Here is a 26,374-nt window from a genome sequence, read left to right as displayed (position 1 = left end):
TGGCAAAAAACAAAACAAAACATGAGATCGGATGACTTGTGTTTTATATGATGGGGGACTTTCCGATTGTGCGGCTCTAGCGGAAAACTATGATCCCACGAGATCACGAGTTAGAGAGTAAAGCAGAGAGGAAATGTACTTTCCAGTTTAGCGCTGCGTGTGATACGCTCAAAAAACGACAAAAAGGTACATTTTCAAAATTCGATGTGTGCAGTCTGTAGTCTATCAAAGTCTAACCTTGTCAGCACTGTTAATGTAATAGCGTTGTATTTTAAGCTGTATTCTTTTCTATAGAGGGATTCGTCCAAGGTAGTGTGTTCCAGATTTTACCAGCATAAAAAGACAGCTTATCCATTTTCCTTGTGTTTTAGCCTTTTGGGAAGTGTGTTAAGGCAGCGTCTGGTCTTAAGACTCTATTTTGAGCCCTGTTTTATATTCAGACATGTAACAGGGTGATACGTCATTAAGAAATACAATCACCAATAAAATCACTTTGAAATTAGTTATAAATGAACCGGGCAACAACATGTAGTGCAGTTTTATCTCTAACCAGGTATGGAGAAAAAACAAGTCATCATACAACAACAAAATAGAAAAATCGCTTTTGCCCTAATCATTAAAAAATAGTAATTCCACTGTATGAACATCTTCCCAAACCTTCACATCCCACCATCTTATCATAGAAATCTGCACGTGCATGAGGAACATAAAAGACTCTTTAAATTAAAGGTACTACTCAGCATAGTCTCCATCACTATGAGATGTATTTGTGCCAGCGGTAATGGCAACTCTCGAATCCTTTTAGAAAATTCCCTTTGTCACGGTTGACGGTCTCCCACTGGGCTACAGAATGTTTGTGGAGATGACATCATCGACAAGAGCAATGTGCACAGATGGATGAAGACGTTTCAAGGAGAGGAAACCAGTATTGAAGACAAACCACGCAGTGGGAGACCATCATCTACGACAAAGTGGATTTTCAAAGAGGATTCGAGAGTTGGATACGGACCAGTGAGGATGCAATGCAAGGCTTGTGCTAGAGACTATGTTGAGTAGTACCTTTGTATAGAGGAAATCGGTTAATGTATAGGTTATACCCATTTTTGCATTAATATTGGTATAGCAGTTTTATAATAGACTGCTACTTCAGTATACAGTAGGTTTTTCCTAGCTACGTTATTTGCTAATCCGTTTCACTCTTCTGATGATCCACGGTTTTTTAAGGAATAATCTGGTGGGTTTTTTTCCCTGTAACCTATATGTATATTCCAACCACTGTTGTTCGTATTCCCTTTATCCACCTGTTTTGGCACTGCTTCTGCTCTTACCACTGTTAACACACCAACACAGCGCCAACTCCGGATTGTTCATTGTAATCCTGGTGTACAAATGATTGCTTTTGTTCTTTTGTTTTCCCCTCTTTTTTCCCCCCATTCAAAAGAATGGTCGCTTGTTTGTCAGTTGTGCCAGTTGTGCCAGCTGTGCCAGCTGTACAGCGCCCACTGCTGATGTTGAGCAATCACACTTCATGCTTTCCTGAGGAAATGGATCTCTAGTTATAAAATGAGCAAGAAAACAGAAACTTGAAAACAGAAAACATGTCTCCATTCCCTTCTTTCCACCTTAATCTTTCCTTTTCGTCATTACTTTCATTCTTATTCTTTACACTCTTCTTGTTCTTCCTTTCATTTTCCTTCTTCACATCTGTCCCTGTTTCTTCACCTTCACCTTTCCAGCCCTCGTCTTCAGTGTGTGTGTGTGTGTGTGTGTGTGTGTGTGTGTGTCAGCAGGGAAGCTTGCAGTGTATGTTAGTGTGGGAGTGTGTGTTGGTGGTGTGTAGGATGAGAGCCGGTAACGCAGTAAAGCGTTATGTTCTCACATGTGTGTGTTTTAACACTGATGGCGGTGTGTTTGTGTATGTTTGGAGAAAGTGTGATTCACTCCTTCATATGATATATATCACCAATCTGTCTTTCAACAGGAAGAATCTTCTCACACTCTCTCTCTCTTTATTTTTCTATCTTCTTTTCCATCTTCCATCTCTCGTAAATTCTCTTCATTGTGACTATTTTCTTTCTTTTCAAATGCTCAGTTTTCAGATTTCTTCCCTTTTTCTTCTCTCTTTCTAATTACCCTGATCTCTCTCTCTCACACACACACATTCTTCCATTGCTCCATCGCTCTATCATTTCCTTTACATTCTCTCTCCTTCTTCCTCTATTCTCTATTTTTCCTCTCTCTTTTTTAAAGGTTATTAAATCTTTCCTTTTCCCTTCAGTTTCTTTATGTCTTCTGTGCGTCTCTTTTCTGTCTTCCAACGCTTTTTTTCACACTTCCATTCTTCCTTCTTACTTTCTTCAGCTGACTTAACTGTTCTTCTTGCTCTTTTTTAATATTGTATCCTCCTCTTCCATATCACTTACCTTTTCTCTTCTCTTTTTTTCATTTTAGTTCTCTCTGCTGGCCTATTGCTTATATACGTTCTCTTTCTTTCTTGTCTTTCGTTTTTCTCTACGGCTACTCCTTCCTTTCCTATACACGTTACATTCTGTCTCCTCAACCAACCTGATTTCATTCTCTCTCTCTCTCTCTCTCTCTCTCTCTCTCTCTCTCTCTCATATATTGTTTTTTATCTTTGTAGTTTTTCACTTGGTTGTTCCTTCAGATTGTAGCTGAGATAAACATAAAACTCATTTTCTTTAATCCTCTAATAGGGTATTATAATAGGAAATTGATATGTTACAATCAGGCTGCCTTCTTTCATTTAGTAACACACACACACACACACACGCGCACCTCCTGGTCACATTGAGACTCTGTGAGTGTGTTACACCTCTCTGTGAGGTAGCATGAGACAGCAGGTTAAAAAACAATCCAAGAGGTTGGCCTTGCATGTCTTTGTACTGTAGAAGCCTAAAGCTTGACCGTCTCTAGTTGATGGTTGTAAGAGGATAAGTTAGCTAGTGTGTGGAAACTGGCAAGATTAGATCGGTTGGAATCTCTATAAATAAAAGAGAGGTTTTGTCCGTACATTGGTCAGAACTCGCTCTTTCAGTGATATCTTTACATTTCATACACTGGAGGACCTGAATCCAGTCTCAAAAAGACTTTCTGTCTGTATGTCTGTATATCTGTATATCTGTCCAGACAGACTTTGTCACAGCATCACACAAAGCTGGCTGGACAGAGTTTAATGAAACGTTGCCAGTACATACAGTAGGTATTTAAGTGAAGTTAAACTTGCATCGTAAATGAAATCGAAATGTTAAGTAGAAGTGAAGTTATAAGCAGCCAGATTAGAAACCTCACGTTTTGAAAGCATACAGGACATGCGTCTCATGTCTTACACTGTGGTCACATCTTAAATCGGAACAGAATTTTTATTAAACTTTTGCAGTACTTACAGTACAGTACATATCTGCCTGAACCTGCACTATACAGTAAGTGTAAACTAAAAACTATAAGCGTTTTAATACGCTGGAGTCGTTTTAAGACAAAACTTGATCTACTTGTTTGATTTCCCATCTGTGATTCACTCTCCGATTATGGAACAGAATTATGATTCACTTTCATGTTTTTCTTAAAGTACAAAATGCCATTGTCAGGATGAACTAACCTAGGCGACCAGAAGACTTAGCTTTAGCGATTAGCCCAATGTAGCGTGGATGGTGAACCCAAACGCGGAAGAGAGCGAGTAGGTAGGATAACCACGCTTGTTAGTCTAAGGACTCTCACAGAAGGGGAGCAAGGGAAAAACACAAATTTAACCCGCGTCCTATAAACACACACTCAAGATCAGAAAGCGAAACCCAAATAAAGTGAGTACTCACGAACCGATGATGGACAACCAGAACCGACATGGGCTAAACTCAATGACTGAGCGCTGAATCGTGGTTTGTTTACTCCTCTTATACCTTCTGATTTGCGACCGCTTTACTTCCGGGTCCTAGTGCCGGTCGCCGATTGAGTGTGCATGACAGTACCCCCCTGTCCAGGACCGGCTCCTGACGGTCCTGGGGTGGAGGATACCCGACGACGGTAGTCCCGGATTAATTCGGGGTCGAGAATGAACCGGGACGGAATCCAGGATCGAGGGCGTGAGTCGAGGATCCGGCGCACAGTGTAAGCGGGACCACCGTCGATAATCCGGGGAGGAGGAGCAGGGGGGGTGGGTGGATTCATTGGAGAGGTGGTGAAGTGCTTTAGTTGGGAGGTGTGGAAAACTGGGTGGATCCGGAGCGCCGCAGGCAGCTGGAGCCGGTAGGTGACAGGGTTTATCCGGTGGGTGATGCGGTATGGGCCGATGAACCTGGGAGATAGTTTGCGGGATTCTGTGTGCAGGTGCAGATTCCTTGTGGAGAGCCATACCTTGTCACCTACGTGGTACAATCGTCCCGGAGGGTGTCGGCGGCGATGCTGGGCGACGTAGGTGGTATTGGCACGTTGGATGGCGAGGTTGGCTTGGTTCCACAACCGCCGACACCTACGGACCAACTGTTGGGCCGATGGTACATCAACCTCCGGTTCTTGATGGTCGAACATCGGAGGTTGGAAACCATAGCATACCTCAAATGGACTTAGGTTGGTAGCTGAGGAGACGTGGAGGTTGTGGGATAGCTCGGCCCATTTGAGGTAGCGGGCCCAGGAGCGCTGGCGATCCGAAACAAAACACCTCAGGTAGCGCTCCAGTTGTTGGTTGGCCCGTTCCGTCTGACCGTTAGTCTGGGGGTGGTAACCGGAGGACAGACTGCAGGTGGAATTGATCAGACGGCAGAAGGCCTTCCAGAACCGGGCGGTGAACTGGGGCCCCCTGTCCGAGACGATGTCCTTGGGGAACCCATGCAGGCGGACTACGTGTTCCAAAATCAGCTCGGCAGTGTTTTTGGCTGATGGGAGTCCGGTGAGGGCCACCAGGTGCACGGCTTTGGAGAACCAGTCGATGATGGTTAGGATGGTGTCTTTTCCTTCGGAAACCGGCAGGCCCGTGATGAAGTCTAAGGCGATGTGCGTCCAGGGCCGTCGGGGAACGGGTAAAGGCTGGAGCTCTCCTGAAGTAGGCTGATTGGTGTCCTTGGCCCTGGCGCACACTGGGCACGCCTGAACGAACTCTTCAACGTCCCTTCTCATGGTGGGCCACCAGAATGCCCGTCTCACAAACTGTAATGTGCGCCGAGTCCCTGGGTGTCCTGCGACGGGCGAGGAATGGCCCCACTGGAGAACTTCGGGGACCAGACGCTGAGGAACAAAGAGTCGTCCAGGCGGCGCACCTGCCGGCCCAGTCTCCGCAGCCTGAGCCTGGCGAACCCTTGTCTCTATGTCCCAGTGGATGGGTGCAATGATCCGTGAGGTGGGGATGACAGGCACGGGGTCCGCCCGGGGCATCTCCTCTTCTTGTTGACGAGAGAGGGCGTTGGCCTTGGTGTCCTTGGAGCCCGGGCGGTACGACAGATGGAAATTGAAGTGTTCAAAAAACAATGCCCACCGTGCCTGTCGTGGGTTGAGTTGTTTTAGATTCCGGATGGTGATGAGGTTTTGATGATCCGTCCAGACCATGAACGGCTCACTGGCGCCCTGGAGCCAGTGACGCCATTCCTCCAAGGCCCACTTTATGGCCAACAGCTCGCGGTCCCCTACTTCGTATCGCTGCTGAGTGGGGTCGAATTTCTTGGAGAAGAAGCCACAGGGGTGTAGCTTCTGGTCTGGACCTCGCTGAGAGAGAACAGCGCCAGCGCCCACATCTGACGCGTCCACCTCTACAACGAACGGTTGGTTGGCATCTGGGTGAAGAAGAATGGGTGCCGTGGTGAAGCGATGACAGAGTTCTTGGAAGGCGGAGATGGCTTCAGGAGTGAGATGAAAGGGATGGGAGGAGGGCCTGGTCAGACTGGTTAGTGGTGCTGCAACTGTACTGTAGCCCCGGATAAAGCGACGATAGAAATTCGCAAACCCCAGAAACCGTTGGAGCTGTTTGAGCGTCCTGGGTAGGGGCCAATGACGGACAGCATCCAGTTTCTGCGGATCCATGGCCACACCCTGGGACGAGATGACAAAACCCAGGAACGTGGTGGAGTGCTGGTGAAAAGCACACTTTTCCAACTTACAGTACAGCTGGTGAGCGAGCAATCTCTTAAGAACTGCCCGTACATGTTGGATATGTTCTTCGGTGGTGCGAGAGTAGATGAGGATGTCGTCTAAATATACAAACACCCATCGGCCTAACATGTCTCTCAGGACATCGTTTATGAATTGTTGGAAGGCCGAGGGTGCATTGCATAGTCCAAAGGGGATGACCAGGCTCTCATAATGTCCTGTGGGAGTGATGAAGGCCGTTTTCCACTCATCACCCTCTCTGATGCGCACCAAGTTGTAGGCGCTCCGGAGGTCCAACTTTGTGAACATGGTGGCACCAGAGAGGGCGTCCAGGGCTGAGTTGGTGAGCGGCAACGGATGTCGGTTTTTGATGGTGATTTTATTCAACCCCCGATAGTCGACACATGGGCGAAGTTCTCCTCCTTTCTTCTTCACGAAGAAGAAGCCGGCGGCCGCTGGTGACGAAGAGGGCCGGATGGTTCCATGGCGAAGGGCACTGGCGACGTATTCCTCCATCGCCTGTGTCTCAGCCGCCGACAGTGAGTACAGGTGGCCACGGGGGGGAACAGAACCTGGCTGCAGCTCTATCGCCAGGTCGTAAGGGCGATGTGGTGGAAGGTGAGTAGCTTTTCGTTTACAAAAGACTGCAGCCAGGTCACGGTAGGCGGAAGGAATAGCGTTGGTGTCGACATCGGGGGCCTCGGACTCTGTGGAACACGTCCCAGCTGGGTCCCGTAGGCACAGCTCAGTGCAGGTCGGCCCCCACTGAAGGATTTTATTCTTTGTCCATGAAATGAGAGGGTCATGTTGTAGCAGCCAGGGGTATCCGAGAATGATGGGAGGTGAGGAAATGGAGGTGAGGTGGAATTGGATGGGTTCGTGGTGTTGGTTGATGATGAGGGTGATGGTCTGGTGGGAGTCTGGTGGGTGATGGGGCTGGATGACAGAGGCCGACCGTCGACGGAGGTGATTTGCACTGGCTGGGATAACGCCTCAATTTTTACCCCCAGTTCTTTGGCATAAGTGGAGTCAATGAAGTTGCCGGCGGCACCGGAGTCGATGAACGCTGCACTTCTGACTCGTTTGTGGCCAAATTGGAGGATTACCTGAATAGTAAGACGAGAGGTGGTTGTGTTGATGGTGCTGGAGATTTGGAGGGAGCCCGGTGAGTTTCTCCTCCGGCTCACCGGGGCTGCGCGTTTCCCGGACGAAGAGGACAGATCGCCCGGTGGTGTGCCGCGGACCCACAATAAGCACACAACCCCTCTCGATACCGGCGTGCACGTTCTGCGGTAGTCAGGGAGGCGCGTCCTAATTGCATGGGTTCCCCGGCTCCGGTGTCAACCATGGCAGGAGGTGGAGATCCGACAGGTCCAGTGGTGGCAGCAGTGAAAATGGTCGGTGAAGGAGGTGTAGGATGGTGAGAGGTGAAAGCAGGCGGCAGGGTCCTCGGGGCTGGCTTCGGACGAGAGAGGAGGCGCTGGTCGATGCGGAGGGCTAGCTGGATTAGTCCCTCCAGCGTGGCTGGAAGCTCTCGTCCGGCAAGCTCGTCCTTTATGCGTGACGCCAGCCCCTCGTAGTAGGATGTCCGGAGCGCGGCGTCTCCCCAAGATGTCTGCACGGCGAGGGTTCTGAATTCAGCGGTGTAGCGGCTCACGGACAATCCACCCTGCCGCAGGTGATAGAGCTTGGTGTCGGTCTCCACCTCGCCCGCAGGGTGTTCGAAGGTGAGTCGAAGCTGGCGTGTGAATTCATTATAAGAATGGGCGGTGTCTGAGTCTGATTTAATCACTGCCGTGGCCCACTCTGCTGCCTGCCCAGTTAGCAACGAAACGAGAAGAGCAATGCGTAGCCGATCGGTGGAGTATTTGGTGGAATTAAACTCAAACACCAGATCGAGCGCTGTTAAGAACACACTACATTTCCCGTCCGTGCCATTCCATTTTTCTGGTAAAGCAAGAAAGACATCAGTAGAAGGGCGCAAGGCCGCGACATCTTGGACGCTCTGGCGCAGAGTAGCGATATCCCCGGTTAGCTTATTGATTAGCTCGGCATGCTGGTCAACCACGTCGCAGAGATGCGCGTAATCCGCTGGGTTCACCGCTTTTGGCTCGGTCATTCTGTCAGGATGAACTAACCTAGGCGACCAGAAGACTTAGCTTTAGCGAATAGCCCAATGTAGCGTGGATGGTGAACCCAAACGCGGAAGAGAGCGAGTAGGTAGGATAACCACGCTTGTTAGTCTAAGGACTCTCACAGAAGGGGAGCAAGGGAAAAACACAAATTTAACCCGCGTCCTATAAACACACACTCAAGATCAGAAAGCGAAACCCAAATAAAGTGAGTACTCACGAACCGATGATGGACAACCAGAACCGACATGGGCTGAACTCAATGACTGAGCGCTGAATCGTGGTTTGTTTACTCCTCTTATACCTTCTGATTTGCGACCGCTTTACTTCCGGGTCCTAGTGCCGGTCGCCGATTGAGTGTGCATGACAGCCATGTTATTTCTAGTTTATCGTTCTGTAACTTAACTGGAAAATCCTGAATAAACTATAGGCTTCACGCTTCATAACCCCATTTAGAGAATCCTTATTAAAAAAGTTTACTTTTTATACAGTGGATGAGAGATTTTCAGTATCCTGAATTGCTGAAACAGCAGAAAACTTAGGAAATACGCAGTGACACACTTTTTCTCTATGAAAGATCTGGCGCTTTGTGTTTAATTACAGCCTTGTTTAAACTTCTGTTTAATCATAGCGGATAAAAAAGTGGTGTTACCCCAGACTTAAAATAAAGGAGCATGCCTTCTTGACAATTCAAGCATTCCCTGTAAGATAAAAACTGCTCTTCTGGGTCTGAGAATGAGCCATCCTACTCGCACAGACCCAGATTTTTATCATGTTATAAACTCACAGATTCCCAAAGAAGTGGAATACTTCGTTTCTGTCGAATTACAGCATTATATTTTTAGCGCTCACCTTCCCTCCTGCACTCGGGGAAAAAAAAAAGAAACTAAACTCAGTTTTTTTGACAAAGGCTGAAACGGATAATTCCACAGAGACGCATTTGTATCGTCAAACAGTTGAGAGAGTTTGGCAGTGGGAGCATTTCTGGGTGAATGATGCCATGCTGCTGAACAATTTTGATCACAGTGCTTTCACAGTGCTGTATTCCTGTGCTTCAGCCTGGGGTCCATAAGGCAGATACAGTATACTGCATGCATCGCCGCTGCTGCAACTAAAATTTTATTAGGTGTTTTCATTTTTCACTTTAAAGCCCAGGCAGGTTTTTTTTTTTCTTATTTCTGCACTTTAAATACTGTAAAATTTGGGTATTGTTCATAAATGTAGTCAAACTGTGCTCCAGCATGTTGCATTCTACTTAACTTTTTCTACCTAACTTTTTTTTGCTATTGATATAGTACATAATATTAGACTTATTCTAGTTTATCATGCAAACTGCTGTATCAGGAGCAATTAGGCATACTTACAGCCAATTCCAATGGGTTAGGAACCTACCCACGTTGAGTCTAAGATAGGGAACCTACCTTGTATAAATATTGATGCGATTATTATTGAACTTTAAGGATGGCCTTTATAGCAAGAACATATTCACTACAGTGTGTTTCCAAAAGTATGTGGACACCTGACTTATTCCAGACTTAGTCCTCCTTTGCTGTTACTGTAAGGATTTCACCTAGGTTTTTGAGGCATGGTTGTGGGGATTAGTGCTCATTCAGACATAAGAGCATTACTGAGATCAGGCTCTGATGTTGGATGACGAGGCTTATCCACTTCCAGTTTATTCTGAAGTTGTTCAGTGTGGTTGAGGTCAGGGCTCTGTGCAGGACGCTCAGGGGTTTTAAATCCAGCTTTGCCTGGATATCTCTTCATGGAGCTCACTTTTTTTTCATGGAGGCACTGTCCTGCTGGAACAAGTTTCGATCTGGAAGTTCCCGTGAAGGGAAATGGAAACAGCACAACCTACAGAGACAGTGACAGTCTAGGCAATGGTGCGCTTCTGTCTTTGTGGGAATAGAACCAGATATTACAAGTCAAGTCGAGTCCACCAGGATTATGTGTGATGGTCAGGTATCCATACGCTTTTGGCCACATTGTGCTTTATCTTTTAAATTTACCAGCATTTAATTAAGATCTTATTGAGGACGTTAGGATTTAAAAAAGGGGTTAAAAGAGGTCATATGTATATGAGCAACACTTGTTGAAACAGTAACGTAATTGTTTAATTCTTATTGTGTGTGTGTGGAGTTTATTGTGTTTTGTCTGTGGCTGAAATAGTCATGACATTACATTACAACAGAAATCAAACGTCAAATTTTCCATCACTGTTTGTATACTGGCTTTAAATGAAGTGCCACCGTGTTCTCTGTGGCGTGTCAGGTTGTGATGTTGGATTAGTTTGTAGACTGGAGGGAGTCAGGCACGTCCAACAGCACCGGAGCGAGCAAATTTTTGTATTTAAGGCTTTAGTATCATTAGAACTATCTGAAGAAGGTATCTCCTTCACATCTTAGTCACTGCTGAAGTCGAGAGAGTAAGGCAGGTGTTCTTAAACTTTTTATAGGCAGCGACGCCTGTAAATAAAAAAATGACACCTAGCCCCTACAGTACTGTACTACTTATTAAGTACTCAAAGTAGTACATATTTGGTGTTCATTTAGGTCTTAAATCTATAATGAAATTTAGGGAATAAAAGTGTATTTTCCAAAATTTTCGCCCCATAGAACCCATTTTTATTCTATAATAGTTAATACAGTACTGTGCAAAATTCTTTAGCCAGCACGTTATATTTAATGCTGGACTTTTAATGTTGGAACAAAGGGGTTGCTGTAGAGGTTGTTACGTATATAAACAAACATTTTTTAAATTGTGTCTTATTATTAAAACTCATTATAAAACATTTGTTCCCATGTCTACTATTTAAGCTAGATAATATAAAGGAGACAGCAGCAAGCTGACCGTAAAATCCCACAATCAGGTATTTTGGTGGCAAGCTGTTTAACGATAGTAATATCAAAAGCACTATCTATAGTAAATACATGTAGTGCAAATAAATGGTGTAAACTTTTGATTAAGCATGCAGTAGGGAAATAAAAACGCTTGATCCGATTGTTAATCTCTTGTTGCTATAAATGCATTTATTCTGCACATGTTTTGCGTGGGACCTGACAAGATGGGAAGCCTAACCTCAGATTTGGAGAAAAATACCTCTTTTTCTTCTTCTGTTATTTTCCAGCAGATAAAACGCCTTACACCGAGCAGAAGCGCTGTGCACATGTCAAAATGTCATGTTCTGATTAAAGGCTTTGATTGGCATCTAAATGCAAATCTAACGTTACATTGGAATCTTTAATCCGAATAAATATATGATGTTCACTACAGCATGTCACAGTTTAATTACTTTTCAACTTGACCAGTCAGAAGCGTGTTTAACTGCTAGTCATGTGGTAATATCTTATCAGGATATAATGCAGATACCAGACTCATAGAAACCAGGGTCCAATTTTATACTTTTTAAAATCCTGTGCCGCTCATCATTACCCCATCTCCTTATCTCGTCCTTATCCTTGTAGAGACCTGATCCGTGTTTTGAAGTGGCACGTGGACCGGATCATCGACGCAGAGCACCACGAGCAGATACAGCAGGTCCTGAAGGTAAACTTCGAGCCTCTTTCAGTTGCTCCAGATATGTTTTACATGTTCTTCTGTATGTTTTATGTTAGGAAATGTAAACATTATTTATGTAGAATAAGCATCATTGCTTAGTGGTAGTACTGTCGCCGTGCACCTCCGGGATCCGGGTTCGATTTCCGCCTCGGGTCTGTGTGCATGGAGTTTGCATGTTCTCCCTGTGCTTGGTGGGTTTCCTCCAGGTATCCCGGTTTCCTCCCAAAGACATGCAGATTAGGCTAATTGGCGTTCGCAAATTTCCTGTTCCTCCGGCATAAAATGGGAATAAATACAATGGTCGCCACTGGCCTCCACAGCCCCTAGTTGGACTACAGAGGTTTTTTAAACGGATGCATGGATGGAATCATAATAAGAATACATAAACCATGGTTTTAGCAATTTACCACAAATCTACTGTAGTCAACCAACAACAAGGCAGATTAAAGCTACCAGGTTGTTATTCTGTAAACCACGCTCACACACCATCACCTTTGTCCCAAAAATTTTTTTGCAATAATGTTTTTATATAAACAGTTCATAAAGTGCATTATAACATGCTGCATAAAGGTGTGTTTGTGTGTGTGTGTGTGTTTGTGTGTGTTCAGGCTGCGGAGTACCTGTTTAAATACATCGTGCAGTCTCGCAGGCTCTATGCGGCAGCGACTGCGGCACAGGGTGAGGACGAATTCCGCTGTTCCATCCACGAACTCTTTAAGTCCGTCCATCTGTTCCTTTCTCATGAGAGCAAAGGAATCAGCCCCGTCACACACACCCAGGTAATACACACACACCACAGGGATCTGTATCTGTCACACACACAGGCAAGACACACACACACAAGGACATCAGTCCTATCACTTAAAAAACCCATACACACACACACACACACACACACACACACACTAACATGGGGCCGCTTTACAGTTTTACACTTGTAGCATCCAGACTGTTTGCTATCACAGTAGTGGATATCAGAATGTTTTTGAGTGTGTGTGTGTGCGTGTGTGTGCGTGTGTGTGTGTGTGTGTGTGTGTGTTTAGGTATGCCAGCTCTGCGTGCCATAGAAAACAATTCATTTCACACAGTCTGTGTATGTTAATAGCAGCAGAATGTGGTCATATCATCATACAGAAAAACACACACACACACACAATATGCGCACATGCAATACACACACATACATACACACACACACATACACACACACACACACACACACACACACACACACAATGTGCACATGCAATACACACACACACACACAAACACATACACACACACACACACAATGCGCACATGCAATGCTCACATACACACACACACGTTCATGGCTGTTGTAGCAGCACAGCAGGAGAGCAGATTTCCATTAACACGCCTGAGTGAGCGAAGCATCGTTGGGAACGCAGAACGGATCAGTGGCACATGGAGACCACAGGATCGGTGCCAACCCTGCCACCTCACACACTGTGTTTACACATAGGCTTTGGGCAGTGTGTGTGTGTGTGTGTGTATGAGAAAACATGCATGTGTTTACATCTGTTGTTCAAAGTTCCCTGCTGAGCAGAGTGGACTGTTTTCCGATTCAGCATGCTTCCTTTGCGTGTCAGAAGCGTTTCTTCCTCAGACTCTTTATAATCAGTGTTAGAGATTTAACATTGTTTTATCTAAAGGAAATACTTGTGTATACAGAAATATTGGGACAAAAGTGTAATTAAATATTTTAAGGACATTCTAAAGTTTTTTAATGTTGAGTTGATGTGAATTATCTGTTAATTTACGCAATGACTTTGCTATAAAACAATCAGTATACAGTACACTCATACCGGACAAAAAAAGGTCACGCCTGGCTTTACTGTAACTAAGCAAATAGTTAAGATTATTGCATAATCCATTGCATAATTACTGCAGAGATCACTATTAAATAGTGAAAGTAAGAGCATTTCCACACGCACAGTGTGAGGCGATCTCAAGGGATTGGGACTAAACAGCTGTGTAGACTTAAGAAAAGCACTTATTAGTCAGCCTAATCAGAAAAAAGATGTCGATTTGTTATGGAGCATAAAGTAGGGACTGTGGAGCATTGGAAAAAGGTCATGTGGGCTGATCAGTGCAGATTTACCCTATTATACTGTATCATGCCAAGTGCTTACCATACAAGCCCATGGGTGCTGTGTAATGATGGAGTTGCTGCTGTTGATCAGGTCTACTGTAGGTTCATGACAGGATTCAAAGGACAGACCTTAACCCCTTTGAGAATCTTTGGGATGTATCTGAGAAGACTTTACATGACGGTCTGGCTCTCCCATCATCCATACAAGAGCTTAATGAGACTTTGGAAGGAAAAATAAATGTTTTGACATTGCATAAGCTTATCGAAATAATGCCAAGGCTGTAATCAGAGGAAAAGGCGGTGAAATAAATATTAGTGTGCTTTTTTAAATATTAGTGTGTCTGAAGTCCTTTATTCTTCACCATCTGGTGGATCCGGCTGGGAATGGAGTCAATAAGACGTCTCCGGTACTCTGGTGTCACTCGCTCAATCCATGCCTGTTTGATTGCTTCATGAAGATCATGTACAGAAATTTGCAGAAGTTCATAGTTCACTTGCGTATTCCAAGTTTTTATCCATTGGAGACCCCGGCTTCAGGAGATAAAGGTCCTGCCAAATATTTGTTCCATCCATTAACTAAACCAGCTAAGCCTAATTAGCTAATTAGCACAGCTCTTCAGTCGGATGGCCGATTAATTAGTGACATTACCTGTTTTGTGCTACGTCTGGCCCCCACTGTATACTGTAATATATGCATGTTTTGCATATTTAAAGGTAAGAAGTGCTTCATGCTGATGTTAATGTGATGTGATGTTTTTACTTTTTATCCACACTGATGACAGATCCTCCCTTCCCTGTACCTCCGACCTTCATTTCTCCATATTTGTCATTGTCAAAACTCATGCCTTGTTTTTTTATTAATCATATAAAAGCATGTCTTGCCTCATTTGTCTGTATCTGATTAACTGAAACTTTCAGACCAAGCATGGACGTGTCCCTGAACGAGTTCATCCCCTTATTCGCCATAAACCCTGACGGGCTCATCAACAAATCCTCTCCTTATCCTTTAAGATAAATCACCCTCATTTAAAGCAGAGTTACCCAACCCCAGCGTGGATTTATTTTTGTATAAGCACATGATCTGACGTGCGTGATTCTTTACATGATATTAATATCATCCACACAGGCTACCAGTTTGAGTTCTGGGATTCTCACAGTACAGGCTTTATACGTACAGTCTCTGGACCTTCTGAGAATTGTTACTGTAATCACTGACCTTATTTCCATCCACAAGTTTAATTAATCCAGTATAGTAAGCAGGGCGTTCAGTGTCAGGGGCTGTTCATCCATGTCTGGTTTTAAACTCTCATTCTTCTTCTGGTTCTAAACATATAACTCTCAGGAGTCTTAATATCATCCTATTACAGATTTTCTTTAAAAAGACAAACTGATATAATTATCCATTTAATAATAAACACGAACAGTGCTGGCAGATGGTTTTCAGACACTTTTAGGTTTTTCCTATTTTATCATGTTTCACACTCATTTGAAAATGGATTTAAATCTCTTCCATCATTCTACACACAATATGACAATGTATAAAACAGGTCTTTGGAAAGTTTTAGTTTTTTTCCCCCAAAATATTAATAACTGACGTTTACATAAGTATTCAGACCCATTGCTTGATTAAAGCACCTTTGGCAGGAACGACAGCCTCAAGTCTGCTTGTAAATGATGCTACAAGCTTGGCACACCTACTGTATTTATTCCATTCCGCTTGGCATTCAAGTTCCACCAGGTTGGATGGGCACAGCCATTTTCAGGTCTCTCCAGATATGCTCTATTGAGGTCAGGTCAGGACAGTGGCTGGGCCGCTCCAGGACTTCCACTGAATGTGTTTTCTTGGCGATATGCTTCGGGTCATTGTCTTGTTGAAATGGCCTCAGTCTGAGATTCTGAGCACTCCGGGGAAGGTTTTTTCGCTCGGGACAGCTCTTTACTTTCCTTCATGCCTATTCCCTCTGACTTACCCACACAGCATTATGCTAATGCCATCATATTTTGACTGCGGAGATGGTTTTAATAAGGTAGGTGATGCACGGTGCCCGATTCCTGATTCTAAATAGTTCAACCTGTGTATCGTCAGGCCTTAGGATTTTTTTTTCTCTCATGGTCTGAGAGTTCTCGAGGTGCTTTTTGGCAAACTCTTCTAGCCAGCTGTCGTGTGCCTTTCAGTGAGAAATGACTTCTGTCTGGCTGCTCTACCATAGAGGCCTGACTGCTGGAGTGCTGCAGTGATTGTTGTCCTTCTGTTATGCTCTCCAACCTCCACAATTGAGCACTTTATCTATTTATAGTGACCCATGGTTACCTCTCCGATCAAGGCATTTCATCCCTGAATAAACAGTTTGGCTGGGCGACCAGATCTGAAAAGACTGTTGGTTTTGAGAATTTGAGAATGATCCAGGCTGCTGTGCTCTCCTGCTCTTTTTCATTGCTGCAAAAAGATCTGTGCCTTGACACGATTCTGTCTTGTAGGTCTGCAGATAATTCTCTCAACCTCATAGCTCTGGTTTTACTCTGACACACACCATTTAGTCCGGTGGGACCTTAGACAGGTGTGTGACTTTTCTAATTACGTCCCTTGTATTTAATTAGGTGCGGGTACTGTATAATCCAGTAAAGTTGCAGAAGCATCTTAAGGACCACTGATGGAAACAGGATGCACCAGAGTGCAATTACGAGTGTCACAATAAAGGGTTTGAATACTTATGGAAAGGGAATATAACAGTTTAAAAACCTGTTTTTACTTTATATTATGTATGGAATTATGAAAAACAGAGGATTTTAATCTATTTTAACAAAATGCTTTGAAAACTTTACACTGGCATAGTAGGTAGATATTACTGTATAATATTAGCCAATTATGCAATTATTAGCCAATAATGATACTAATGTGTGAAGTACAGGCCTATGGGTCAAAAATGAGAGGCTAGAATGTTAAAAGGAATAGTAATTTTTAGAATTTTAGATTTAGTAAAACCTCACTTATAAATACATAAAAAGCTCTGATTTCTGTATAAATATTATGACCTTTATTAAGTGCTTTATTACGTCCCTATGCGCTTACACACTCTATTATTCTGTGGAGGTTGTTACCATGGTAACGCCGAACATAAGGGTACTCAGATACACATTTTATTAGTGTCTAATAAACAGTGCACTTGACCTATGGACATGATCTGTGTGTGTGTGTGTGTGTGTGTGTGTGTAGGCTGTGTTCCTGAGGTCGTTTCCCACTGTGTGCTGTGAGCTGCTGAAGGTGTTTGGTGTCCGTGAGGTGGCGAACCTGGCACGCGACACACTGAGCAGTCTGCCCGCTCTGACACACGCAGAATGCCCCCTGCAGGCCGTCAAGCTGCAGTGTGTAGCCAAGACCGTGGAGAGCCCACTTTACACCAACCCAGGTACAGTACACACACACACACACACACACACACACACACACACACAAAGCGCTCCTTCACTGCATAATCTCTAATGCATATCTACTCTTTTGTTTGGTAGCTTTAATTACATAATTGAGTGATTACTGAGGCACCTAATATGGTGTTTGTCCTGTGTTTGTGTTTGTGTCTTTGCAGAGTCACGATGTGTGCTCCTGCCCGTGATCCTCCATCTCCTCCTCACGTACCTGAAGGACCAGAAGGAGTTGGTTCTGTGCGCGAACATCCTCACCAGCATGCTGTCTCTCGTCAGCAGAGACCCAAACACAGTACGTATGGTCACCAGCTTCACACACCACACCTGTGTCCTTTTACCCAGAATGCCTTGTGTTAAAAGGAGAAGGACTGAGCTTCACTCATGAGTGAAAAAAAGTGTGAGCGAAAAAGGGAAAGAAAGACCAAAATTACTTGATGTTGAATATTACAAACAGCTGTCGTGCTACAGTATGAGAATACAATATACAATACAAAGTACAATATAGTGCATACTGCAATTAAAATTATTCATCATGTTTATTATAATAGTAATAGGATAGTAAATAGTGCAGTTTAAATTATCTGATTTGTAACAATAGTAATAATTTTGCAGTTATAATTATATATTATATTTATTTTAATAGTAATAAAATAGTAAATATCTAATTATTAGATATTAGAATATTATAATTATCATATTTGTTATCATATAGTACAGATTGCAATTATGATTTAGGATATAATATAAATGATATAAATTATATTTATAATACTAAAGTAATTTTAATTAAGTAGCTCGGATTGCACTTAAAATTATTCCTCATATTTATTATAATGATAATAAAATAGTAAATTCTAATATAATAGTTATCATATTCATAATAATAGTAATAATATAGTACATGTTGCTATTAAAATAAATGTTACTAAAATATATATATATATATATATATATATATATATATATATATATACAGTTAAAATATGTACTATATTATTACTATTATATTGCAATTATAGTTACCATATTCTTAATAATACCATTAATATAGTGATTATAGTTGTAAATATATATTAATAATATTGGAAGGATAATAATTCATAAAGGTATTCTATTAATATTCTATAAAAATTCAAATAAACCATAATGTCACTCGACAATTGTAAGAAGTAATATTAAGTTTATTATTCAGTAATAAATTAAACAACTTATATAATACTATAATAATAATAATGTTTTGTAATAATAATATTTTTTATAATATTATTCAATGTTAAGATTTATTAACCTTATTTAATAATCTCTCTTCTGAGAAAATATCATTTACCCAGAAATACATGATCATGTCTACGTGCTTGTGTTTGCGTGTCTGCGTGTAGGAGTGTGTGGCACCCGAGGAGGTGAATGTAATAATGGACAGTCTGTCTGGAGTGTTACTGAAGACGATACTGGAGGTAACCAACCGTCCGCAGCCAGCCGCCACCTCCATGCGTCTGCAGTATCAGGATGTGACTGTGAGTGACATGCGCTCACACACACACACACACACACACACACACATATACAATGAATTGTGTTTTGCTGTCTTTATAAGGACCTTTTACTGACATAATTCTTATATGATTTACCTAATTAATTCTAAGTCTACACTTAAATCTAATCCGAATCCTAACATCAGTAACCAAAAGGCAACCATTTGGCTTTAGTGCTTTTATAAGTAATAATTATTACTCATGAGAACTAGCCAAATGTTCCCACTGGGTCGCTACTGTCAGAACTTTTGATACGTGTGAGGACTTTCGATCACAAAGTCACTCAGAAGAGCCACTGAAACACCTGACCAAAACCAAAACCAAAAAAAGAAAATGATTCCTTGTCTAAAGGAATGATGACAGGTTTTGAGACTCTGTTTGTGTGTGTGTGTGTGTGTGTGTGTGTGTGTGTGTGTGTGTGTGTGTGTGTGTGTTTCTGCAGGGTGAGTTTGTGGCCTGTCTGCTGACTCTCCTAAGGCAGTTAAGTGATAAAGACTACCAGAAGCTTCTGAGTCGATTCCCTACAAAAGACGAACTAGCGGTAAGTCGACCGAATCGAACAATATTATATATCTCATTAAAAATAATTATAGCAATTAACTGTTTTAAAATGATCATTAGGGAAACCTTTAATGTTCAATCAGCTTCTTGTAAATTTACTGCCATGAAAAGTACTCTCATGACAGATGTTTCTGCAGTAATGATTCTGTATTATTGTTATGTATCACTTTAAACTAATGGGTCCATTAAATCTTTCTTTATTTTTTTTTTCTCCAGAATTTTCTTCTGCAGCTGTTCACTGTCTTTCGAATACTCATTCGGCCCGACATGTTTCCTAAGGACTGGACGGTCATGAGATTGGTCACCAACAAGTAAGCTCATACAACAATATCATGGGTGAATAGATATCGATGTTGCTTTTTAAATAATTTAGGCGGCATGGGGGGGACTTTTTAATTCAGAATCGATTCACAATTCAATTATTTAGGTAAACTTTCACAAGGTAAATAGTTTAAATTTGACAAATTGGTTTAAAATCTACCAAAGAACTTGCAGAAAACACAAAGCCTGCTTTGATCTTCTACAAATACTTACATTTTGCAAGAGTATCACTTTTCCTTTAAGTACCTCTGCATAAGAACGCCAAGACATAAGAAGACATACTGTAGCACCATAGTGTCCCGAGAATGTAAATTAAAAAATGACTATTTATTTTATATTTTACTTCATTTAAATGCCATTTCTAAATGTTTTAACTGTTTTTATATGGGATTATAGATATAAATTATAATGACATTATTTCCAATGGGCGAATGCAGTACCACTGTCTGTGGTTGGTGCAATACCGCCACCTACTGGACTGGAATGTAGAGCAGAAGAATGGCAGAAAAAAGATTTTGTCTTTGTACAAGACGTGGCATTTATATATAAATGATCAATAACATAGGTTATACAGTGTTTTAATATAGCATTATAATAAAGGAACATATTAAATGTTTAATACGTCAAAACCTGTTTACGACAGGCAGGAAAAACTCGTGCTATTGAATTCAATCAAAATGCTTATCGAATCAAGGGCCTACCCATGATTCACAGTTCAAATGAGAAACAAATTACTGTTGTCATGGCATATTTTGACAGGTTTAGGTACTTTTTAGTTAAATACTATTATATTGAGATTATACGACAATTTAACACTCCATTACTAAAGCGACATCCCACACAAACAAAACAAAGTCCCACATTTCACTGACCTCCAGGGTCGAAGCAAATGCAAATAGTTTTAGTCTGTCCTCCATAAAAACTTCAGACAGTCACAGGCTTAACTGAATAAAATGTGTGCTGTTATAGGAAAATAATAATTATTTTTCAGTGTCAGTTTTACAGTGATGAAGCATGAAAGTGCTGACATACAGTGCGGTAAAAAAAATGATTTCCCACTTTCCGATTTCTTTTTCCATGAAACATATTACACTAATAATTACATACTAATATTACACAAAGATACAGTACAAAATGCTAGTTTTAAATGATGATTCTATTAATTAAGGAGAAAAAAGCTGTCCAAACCTACCTGGCCCTATGTGAAAAAATGTACCGCCCCCTGTTAAACCATGAATGAACAGTGATTTTTCGGGAAAGCTGAGTTAAAGTTCATTTGCCACGCCCATATCTAATTACTGCCAGACATGTTGAATCAAGAAATCACTTAAATAGAACCTGTCTGACAAAGAGAAGCACATTAAAAAATCTAAAAAAAAACAACAACACGATCTAAACAAAAAATAAAAATAAAGAACAGATGAGAAACAAAGTAATAGATATGTATCAATCTGGAAAGAGTTACAAAGCAATTTCTAAAGCTTTGGGACTCCAGCAGACCACAGTGAGAGCCATTATCCACAAATAGAGAAAACCTGTCAATGTTTGTAAAACGGTGCACAAACTAGACGTCCTTCGGGGGGCAATTAGACAGCTGTTACAATTCATGCTATTTAATTGCATGTCATATTTTTATATGTTATATAAAAATAACATATTTTTGCATGTCATATTTTTATATGTTATATAAAAATATATGTATATACTAAAGCTACAGTTTTACCCCAGACTGTTACAAAGCTCTGATACTGAGATTTCTTCTATACATCCTAAACATCTCGTGGCAGAAAACCTCACCATCCCAACCGCTATTAGATTTTCTTAAATAGACATCATACTGTTTTTACACAGACCATCAACCTATAATCAAATTTTAGAACAGTTTGTTCTTTTGCCACCGAACCACCGAACATTACGCACTTGCTTTTATTTCCAGTGTGATCATCACCACGGTCCTGTATCTCTCAGACACGCTCCGAACCAACTTCCTCAATGAGAAATTCGACTTCAAGGTATGAGATCATTTCAATTGTGTCTGGTGCGTCTGTGCTCGTCTGCCTTCGCGGTTTATTTCGAGCTCTCAGTTTATTATTTTTGAAATGCTTCTTCCTTTTATTTCTTCTTCCGTCTGTTTCTGGTGGCACGGCTCAGTTCTTTCATTCAGATGAAGACAGGTCACATGACCTTCGTGAGTGAGTGTCTGCTGTGTATTCAGTGATTGCCAGCTCTGTAAATAAGCCTGTCCTTTTTTTTCCTTCAGGTATGGGAGTCCTATTTTTACCTCTCTATAATATTCGTCATCCAGCCGTGTCTCCAGCTGGAGACGTTTCCTCCGTCCAAAAGGAAGAAAGTTCTGGAAAAGTGAGTTTTTTTTTACTGTTTATTAGAAATACAGCACATACAGAATTTATATTCAGTTATGTTATCATTTCTAATTTCTCTTTGTTTTAAAGGTATGGAGACATGCGAGTGATGATCGGATGCGAGATCTTCAGCATGTGGCAGAATCTGGGTGAGGATAAAGAAAGAAAGCAAACTACTCACTCGCAGAAAAAGAAAGGTGCATCAAGAGCTCTTAACAAATCAGCTGATGTAAAGTCACTGACACACCGGACCATCTGTCAGCTCTAGTTTTTTTTTTTTTGTGGCCCTGTTCTTCTGGTCCCAGATGGCCCTAGTTAGTGTCTGTCAGCACCCATTTCGCTGACATGGCACGCTGCAGGGTGTTTATTCTCTGGTTTGCCGATCAGCTGAGCGAATAAGTGTAGCTGAGAAGAAACAGAGCGAATAAATTATACACTTGAGGAAACACGGATGAACAGATATGCAGATATTAGAATTTTATTTTTTCTGAATTATGATTCTTTTGTATTTGTGATTCACATATTGCCACACTCCAAAATGCAAAAATGTTTTTTTTATTTTTTTTATTTTTTACGTTTATAATAAAGATGCAATGATTCTGAAATCAGAAATGCATTTTTATGGCATTATATTATCAAAAGTTGCACACATAAAAAAACATCTGATTAGCCTTTTCCCAAGAGAATAAGCCTCAAGACCCACCGATTATACAGTACATGCTTACATCAGTCTCAAAACACCACGAGAGCAAATTTGTCTCGAAAATCATAACAATGACTGAGTTTTGAGACTTTGGAGGTATTTGAAATCGTAAAACCTCTCCATTTCTATATAATCCTACAGGTGGTACACTCTAAATAATTCACACGTTGGCACCCCGTGTGGTAGGAGTGCATTATTTTCCAAGTTAGTATACAACTAATAATTATAGGTGGCACAGTGGTGAAGTGCTCGTCTGATCATCCAGAGATCGCTAGTTTAATTCCCGGGTCATGCTGTACCCTCCCACAACTGGGGGCCTAGAGAAAGCTGATTGGCCGAGCTCTCTTTGGCTGAAGTTCTTTGATATGCTCTTGTATTTGAAGTTAGTTCGTATTGTTTGAATGCTGCACTTGGTTTTTAAGAGAGAAAACTAATGTTCTTAAAGTAACATGCTACATTTAATTACTCATATTTAATTCAGTTGTCAAGCTGTTAAATAACGCTAAGGTATAAAACTTTTTTACTGTAACAAAAATTATATCAGGGAAAAAAATGTAATATAAAATAAGGTATTTATAAGATTGTGATATTTACAGAATCTGAATACAACTTGAATCAGCATCTAAGTACCGTAAAAATATTGTATCAGGTGATCCCTGGTGATTCCCAGGCCAAGTATATAATATATAAATATATATTTTATATTGCATCCTGAAACTTCCTCATCTCTTTAGTACATGTGAAATAAAACCAAAGCTTTGCTCTTTTTGCCCCTCTAGGAGACTATAAAGTGAATCTGATCCCATCTCTGATCGGTTCGTTTCTGGAGGTGACCCTGGTGCCGCAGCCTGACCTGAGAAACGTCCTCATCCCTGTCTTCCACGACATGATGGACAACGAGGAACGTCGCAGTGGCAACTTCAAACAGGTGATGACCTTCCTGTGACTCCTGTGACTGACACGTGACGCGCGTCAGGCGTCAGGAAATCATCTTAGAAAGTCAAATAAATTATGTGGGCGCAGTTTGCCCTGTCAATCAAATCAGTTCTAGATGATTACAGATATCAATAATTAATCGCTAGCTCATCTATAATTGAGTGTGTGGTTTCCTCAAAGTGACCTTGCATGAGCATCGGTTTGAAAATGCGCACCTCTGAGAGAAAGATGATTTTTCTTCTGGATAGGTTTTAATCAGATGTGGTTTAAAAAATTAAAGTAATTGATAAAACAAGGCAATAAATGTTATTTCTTAGATTTAGTTAGTAATAGCTACAGTATTGTTGACTCATAGCTCATTAGCAGGGAACTGCTAAGGCCACAAGAGCCCTATTCGGATGGATGGGATTAAATTAACATGAGTGTCACTGCACCATTTCCAAGTGCTTCTCTAGAATTTAATTTCCATCCAGATTGAGTCTTTATCCCTGAGAAAATGAAACACCAAATTAACAAATGTTTCTTTTTACAACTCTGCGATCGTCTCTTAACTGGAGTCCTGTCCAGATTTGTTTTCTGGACGTAAACGAACAGGAGCTGTGTTTTGCTGTCAATTCATGAAATTCTAACATTAAATAGAGCCACATTAATAAATACGAGGGTGAGATGAAAATGATCCGCACTAAGATCATCAGCGCTTTCCCGTTCAAGGCTGTGCAAACAAAATCTGGAGCGATAAGGTAAAAGTTTGTTAAAGTGCACCTAATATGCCATTTTAAAGGTTGCTAATATTGCTTAATGAGTCTCTTAAAACAGGTTTACATGTATGCAAGGTCAAAAAACACTTTCGTTTTCTCCAAAAATAGATTTAATTTTACCCCATTTCTGAATGATTCGTAAACGACTCGTGTAAAGCAGTTTGAAGAGTCAGTCTGTCTAAACCCCTCCTTTCTGTGAGCCCTCACTGCTGTGATTGGTCAGATGGCGCGGTACTTTATGATTGGTCTACCGCTACAGCGTGTGTCGGAAAACGAAACGCCCATGACCATAACTAAATGTCGGCTCTGGAGAACCGTCAATACATAGAAAAGATGGCCTCGATTTTACTCTTTCAATTCGAGCCGCAGTCTGACGATGAAGCGTTGAAGTGGCACACCGACAAGAAACTGTTTCGCAAGCACGACTAGAGCAGGACTTTCACAGCGCAGGATACAGCGTCTTCTTGACATGATGTAACGTGTAATCCACGTGGAAATTGTACTGTTTGTGGGCGGGCAAGTTGTTTGTGACGTAGAACATGGGCGGACATTATGCAAATATGTTACTTAGTGACGTGGATCCGTAACAGAAAAAGATTAAAATTGGTAACGACTCGTTCAGGCGAATGTGAGCCGACTCTTTTTTTTTATAAACACTGTGGGCGTCACAACTTTGCAGATAGTTTGTGTTTACATACAGCTACACACTACATAAAAGATCATATTTGAAAAGGCATAATAGGGGCACTTTAAAGAGAATCATTACTGGTGACGAGATATGGATGGTTAACGACAATCCTGAGAGTAAATGGCAGAATATGGAACGGAAACATCTTAAATCGGAGAACGAGAAAAAGTTCAAAAGTCAACCATCAGCTGGAAAATTCCTCAATACTTATGGTTTTCTGGGATTCTCAAGGGCCGGTCTTGGAACATTATCAGGAAACAGGTTTAACAATCAACAGTGAGACTCGTTAAAAGTAACCTAAACTTCGGATTAAACGCAGAGGACCGCTTACATGACGATGCACGTCTGCACACTTCTGCTCACACTGTCGACAGTCTGCAAAAAATTAGTTTGGAAGTGTTAAGCATCCTTTCTATAGTCCTGACTAACTCCATCAGACTTTCACCTATATGTTCCCTTGAAAGCAGCACTACAAGAAAGAAGATTCATTTCTGATGAAGAAGTGAGGACAGCCGTGCATTTGTGGCTTGCAGCTCAGTTTTTCAATACAAAAGCTTGTAGAGAGATGGACAAAGTGTATTGAAAAGCAAGGAGATTATATAGAAAGATAATTTATTGTTCAAAACAAATTACAGCCTGAATGTGGATCAGTTTGACTCACCCTTGCAGAATCAAAAATATTTTAGACCATAGCTGCATATTAAACATAATTCTCTTGCTTTTCTTTCACGTGTGTATTCATGTGAGAGATTTTTATTGTGTAAAAATCTTAAATGTTTAAAAGTGAAAGTAATTCAGTCCAAGTCGGGGTAAAATCAATTCAGTGTAAAAGTACAAAAATGACATAGAATATACAGTGCCGAGAAAAAGTATTTGCCCCCTTCCTGTTTTTTAGGTATATTTGTCACACATACAGTAAATGAGTCAGACCATACATTTATTTTCACTATTGCACAAAGACAAACAGGTTCTGTCACAGAAAGTGATTTCATGACTGGGTGTGACGATAAAATTTGCCATAGCTTTCCAAACAACCGCAGTTTATTCATAAATTAGCAAGGGTGGGCAATTACTGTACTTTTCCACATAGATCTAAGTACTGTAGGTTTGGAAATCTTTTTTCCCTTTATAAATAAAATCATCATTTAAAAACGACATTTTTAATTGTATTAATTTTTCAAGTGTGACGAAGA

The 26,374-nt window shown here is 41.4% G+C and overlaps 1 protein-coding gene across 1 annotated transcript in view; it reads left to right on the top strand.

Moving 5' to 3' along the window:
- dock4 (dedicator of cytokinesis 4) overlaps positions 1-26,374 on the top strand; it is a 107,883-nt gene that overhangs the window by 61,322 nt on the left and 20,187 nt on the right. Inside the window, exons 21-31 of the mRNA XM_053505832.1 lie at positions 11,690-11,771; positions 12,392-12,562; positions 17,111-17,303; positions 17,481-17,611; positions 18,699-18,833; positions 19,294-19,392; positions 19,629-19,723; positions 21,670-21,745; positions 21,994-22,094; positions 22,187-22,245; positions 23,579-23,727. Of these exons, the coding sequence (XP_053361807.1) occupies positions 11,690-11,771; positions 12,392-12,562; positions 17,111-17,303; positions 17,481-17,611; positions 18,699-18,833; positions 19,294-19,392; positions 19,629-19,723; positions 21,670-21,745; positions 21,994-22,094; positions 22,187-22,245; positions 23,579-23,727 (1,291 nt within the window). The remainder of the gene's footprint in view (positions 1-11,689; positions 11,772-12,391; positions 12,563-17,110; positions 17,304-17,480; positions 17,612-18,698; positions 18,834-19,293; positions 19,393-19,628; positions 19,724-21,669; positions 21,746-21,993; positions 22,095-22,186; positions 22,246-23,578; positions 23,728-26,374) is intronic.

Source organism: Clarias gariepinus, chromosome 10 (assembly GCF_024256425.1).
Source record: "Clarias gariepinus isolate MV-2021 ecotype Netherlands chromosome 10, CGAR_prim_01v2, whole genome shotgun sequence".
NCBI lineage: Eukaryota > Metazoa > Chordata > Actinopteri > Siluriformes > Clariidae > Clarias > Clarias gariepinus.
This window is presented reverse-complemented; position numbering and strand designations above follow the sequence as displayed.